We start from the raw sequence: 5,290 nt of genomic DNA on the forward strand, positions 1-5,290 counted from the left end.
ACATTATATTTAGGTTTATAATAATCCATTCATTTTTGTTCTAACTCCGAACAGACTATAGTATCTGAAGCACAAATTTCTAATATACCCAAAGAGAAATTTTTTAATTCATGCTTTCTCATTGCTCTAGCTAATACTATATTTGTAGCCTTATCGGAGTTTGCAAGGTAAAAGTGAGAAGTCATTCTTTTAGATAAAGCAATACTACTCCCCACATATAAATCCTTAGTTATATTATTTATAAATAAATATACTCCAGATTTCCTTTTAAAGTTTATAAATAGCTCTTTTACTTTCTTGAACATTATAAAAAAAACATCACAAAATTATTGTTAGGTGAACCACCAGGACCAGCTAAATCATGATTAAATCTTTTACCTGACATCTTGCTTGCATCAAAAAAATACATTCTTCCAATTGCCTTAACCCCTATAAATAAAATTCAGAAATGCGCTTACCCAACATTTTATTATAATCTAAACCTAGTATTTTAGGTATTCAGAAGTATCATGCACTATATAATGCAAATACTGCTCCCATACTTAAAACGTAGTGGAAATGCAACTTATACATACAGTATAAATTGTGGACTGTATCTTTACCAGTAATAAATATACTATTTATCCTTATATAACAAATATTTGTTAACAAAAGGAACTTTATATCATGAAGGATTATCATATTTAATTCAATCTATCATAAAGTCTGAGTATATTTTATGCTCTACACTATTTATTGGAGATGTTTTATATTTTCTAATTTCTAGAAAAGGCTTAATTTAGTTACTCTATAAAATTTCATATCACAATATAGTCTATTATGCATAAAATAATCATATATAAATAGCATATTATTAACACTTTGAAATTTAAATGCGATAGACGCCAAGTCTTTAGAGCCGGTTAGACCTGAAGATCTTTTACGTTTAATAATAGTTGGTTTACAATTTAATATAGTATTATCGAAATTTAATTTAGACGTATATTCATTATTTTGGAATTCTAAATTACATTCTATTCTATTTCCAGCATAATTAAAAACTATACTACCATCAGTATCTACTAAACCTGCAAAATACGGTCGTATAAACCTAGCTATAATTGGCTTCAATATAATCTAGATTATATAAATTACAAGCTTCTTTAAACCCAGTACTTTAAGTCTAATTAAGCCATTAATATTTTTAAGTATATACATCATAGTTTCTTTAGTAGATACTATATAAATTGAATAAGGCTTATTTTTATCTGTTATAATTCTACCCATATGTAGATAATCCTGTATACGCTTTAATATTCTAATATCTCTATTATGTAACTTAATTCTAATTTGTTTAAGAACTCTTTTGTTACCAGTAGAATTTAATCTAATATCAAAATTACCATCACCATTAGGTCACTACCTTCCATCAAACTAACTATTATTAGCCAACTCTTCCTCTATTTATTCCAGATTTGATTTGGCGAATTTGGTCTAGCCCTTCTTGAGTTAAATGTTTCTTTTCTTTCATTAATTCGACTACTCGAGATCAATCATAAAAATCCTTGGATTTTCACCAATAATAGGATATTTAGTAAAGAAAGGAAGAATTTTATTTTCAATATTTGAAAACTTAAATACTCTGTACTCTACTGCTTGGCCTTGTTTTTTAAATAAACATTACCGCAATCGAAGTATTTAATTAATTTACTTATTAACTGCTCATCGCGAACATGTTGAATAACAGAAAATTCTAATTGAACTCGCACTTTGAATTTAGAATTAGCTGAAGAACTAACGGATATTTGGAAACATCCCTCACCACTAGTAAACCCTGCACCCATTGAGGATCAGGTATTACTTGGTGGTTAATTAAAGGTCTAGGTACTGGATAATTAGAGGAAAAGCTACCTTTAGTTCTTCTGATAAACCTCTATTTAGGGTTGCTTTGATTGCCACTATTTTTTTAATCCCTCCAGAGTTAAATGTTCTTTACTTTGAATTATTTCAAACACACGTTTCATAATTCATAATCGGCCCTCTTTGAGTTATCAAGGGTATTTATCAAAATGCTTGATGACAAATACCAAATCTTTTACTGACTGAACTTTATAGTCCAGAACAGCATTAGAACCTTGTTATAAATTTGACCTACCCCAAAATAATTACGAATCTGTTCCAAGACCGCTCTTTCCTTGGTATGCAAACCTATAACAAAAAATGGTTCAATCTTTCAACCTAAATGAGTTGAGTTTTTCTTATATTAATACCAAATAACCCTTCAGCATCTACGAACCCTGTAATAAACCATGGTTTAATACTACCTGCATTTAAATTCTAATTGGTAATCTTCGTTACCTGGTAACTGACGTCCAGTCTCTGGGATCCTACTAGGGTAAAAGTATTACCTTTTGGTTTCCTGCTGGTTGTATATTCATAAGCTCTAAACTTAGCGAAGTATTATTTTTTATATTCAAAACCTATAATCCCCTATATCTGGTAACTGACGCGCAGTCTCTGAGAATCCTTTACAGTTTTCTGCTGATTGTATATTCATAAACTTAGAGCTTATTGTTGTATCATTATTTTGACTGTTTAAAAGAAAATTAATCCTACTAACATCTAATTTATAAAGATAAAACGTATTAATAAACAGTAAACAATACACAAAGAATATAGTTTCCAGCATATAGTCAGTTGCAAAATAATTCTTAATAGAAGATAAATTATTCTGGCCCATTTGAGCAACCACATAGTAAGTATCGTGGAATGCAATATCAAGAGATGCGTTCGCTAAAACAACACCACTTACTTGTAAAATATATTCATTAATCTTTTATTATGTTAATCTCTTAATCTCTCATAACTAAATATATACCCTTTATATACACCACCTACCCTAGCATAATTTTTAATAGTACTATGAGATATTTTTAAAGCTCTTTGAGCAACCATTACACCATCATATTTCCCTATGAAATTTCTGTTAAGATCATATACAAATACTGCTTTTAAAATATGGCTATTATTATTAATATTTAATAATAATTCTTGACATTCTTTTGAACTCCAGTCAGCTATTTTAGGTGTATCACTTATATTGTAAGGTATATTATTTAAATACCATTCACCTCTAAGTATTGTTTGTTCTTTGATAAATTTAACTAATGTAGGGTGATTAGATTTAATTAATTTAGCTAAAGTTCTAACCGAAGGAAAAATAACTAATAACTCTTTAAAGAATTATAGATATAGACAGGGTAAGCAGAGTTAGCTTCAATCATCCTTAACTTACTTTCCATAGAATGGTTTCTGTTATAAAAAGGGTTGTTTCACCTGTTACAGCCCTTGCTATTAAACCTTTGTCTTATCAGAATGCACTCTATTACTAGCTAATTTAGATAGTAACTTCTTAACTCCTCTGTGTGTTTATAACCTAAAGAAGAATAACTTGTTCAAAACATTGTAATAAGGTATGATATGTGTAATATAAAAAGTTTCTCTAGCAGTTAAAGATGCAGATTCAACATATTCTAGAATTAAAAGAGAAAAATTTGATTGATCGTACTTAAGTAAAGCTCTTGTAATTGGCATATTAATATTTTGCTTACTTTTAAATAAGCATTATTAAGATAATTTCTCATTCTAGAAGCTAAATTAATAGAACTTCCTACGTAAGCGTGCCATCTACCTTGTTAATTAAACAGTAAACACCTGACCTACCTAATTCTTCCTTCGTTATCTTAACCCTATCTTCCTTAAATTCCCATAAACTTTTACAGGCCTTAAATTTTGGGTATTATCTTGGGTGCTACCCCAAGTATGCCCCATATTAAGGTTAGAATAAGATCGAGTTATGACTGCCCTATTATTTAAGATTAATGAATAAAATTTACGTGGACTATATTTTCTCATAATTTATTATGATGACTATGTCTAGTCTCTGAGGAGCCCACGTCTGGCCAGCCGACCGCCAACTTGAATATTCTATTGTAGGGTAGAAGCCGTAGTTTCTGTGATCGTTCAAAACTATGGATTATTACTAAAACTAAATAAGACTCTAGTACCATAATTATTAGAGCTTCCCAGCATATGATCGTCGTATCTGAAAGCAGAGGGAGAGCTAAGTAGTTGTTTAATAACCCTCCGATTGTAAACATGAAAACAAAACCTAAAGCAAATAACATTGAAGGAGTTAATTGTAAAGATCCTCCGTAACATGTAGCCAATCAAGAGAAAATTTAATTCCCGTAGGTACACAATTATTAAAGTAGCCGCTGTAAAATATGCTCTTGTATCTACATCTAAACCAACTGTGTACATGTGATGCAAATTGTTAACAATATTCCTCACATCTGCCGCTTACTATTTAACTATGCGCTCCTTTCACAAAGAAAATCGGACTATATCTTCATCTTTTAATAATAACATTAAGGATGCGCAGATCCTGTTTTTTTGTCATACCATTCTCAATATTAATCTGTTTCTGTAATACTCTTACTCGGGCTAATCCTTCTTGAGTGAGATGTAATTTATTAGAAACGATAGTGTGGATTCTTAATCATTCTCGAAGATTGGGCCTTCTTTGTAAGTAATGGAAATGCTTTAAAGTAAATATCCATCGTTCATTGATTGAACCCTGTAACTGTGTAACTAAACACCGTCCGTTTTGGATCTAAGGGTTACTTTACCAAATCCAAAAAGGTTTTGTATGGTCGTAAGAATAGCATTATCCTTCTGATCAAGTATATAACGCATTTTTATAACATTACCTAATGCATATCTTGCATTGGATGTTATGGATACATTAAAACATCCTTCAGCTTTCCCCCCGGGGGGGGACAGGTGAAACCTGATAATCAAGCATCTTGTAATGTAACTGAAACAGCTTTATTAACCAGTAGAATTGTATCTGCCCCAAAACGATTGTTTAAAGCTTGAACTCACAAAGATAATTGCTGTATTCTGTTAGTAAGAGCTAAATTACCATTAAATAAAAAGGCTAGTAGAAGAATATGTGATGGATTATCTACAATTAACCTATAGAAGTCATTTTTGTTACCACTTTTCCCTTGTGGAAAATGCTTAACTTGACCTACTCCTAAGTTTTTCTGAATATAGAAAAGAATAGCACTTTCCTTCTGAGTAAGAACAAAACGCACTCTTGTACCGATAAACACCGTTCGTATTTGATCTAAGAGTTCGAATGGGCTAGCTTTATGCTAGCTAATATATGACCTAGAATCTAAGCTCCTGTTCTGTTTTTATTAAAGATGTTTGCGTATAGTCTCTGAGGCACTCCAATATCCTT

General features: G+C 30.7%; 1 protein-coding gene across 1 annotated transcript; it reads right to left on the bottom strand.

The window, feature by feature from the left end:
- Positions 1 to 1,518: 1,518 nt before the first annotated feature.
- On the bottom strand, positions 1,519 to 1,823 carry Bfra_012462 (putative uncharacterized 49.1 kda protein in nd3; the record flags this gene model as incomplete). Its single annotated transcript, XM_037342776.1, has 2 exons — positions 1,519 to 1,640; positions 1,691 to 1,823. 2 exons carry the CDS (start codon positions 1,821 to 1,823, stop codon positions 1,519 to 1,521), a joined length of 255 nt encoding a protein of 84 aa, XP_037187358.1.
- Positions 1,824 to 5,290: the final 3,467 nt, after the last annotated feature.

Source organism: Botrytis fragariae, assembly GCF_013461495.1.
Source record: "Botrytis fragariae strain BVB16 chromosome Unknown tig00000322, whole genome shotgun sequence".
Lineage (NCBI taxonomy): Eukaryota > Fungi > Ascomycota > Leotiomycetes > Helotiales > Sclerotiniaceae > Botrytis > Botrytis fragariae.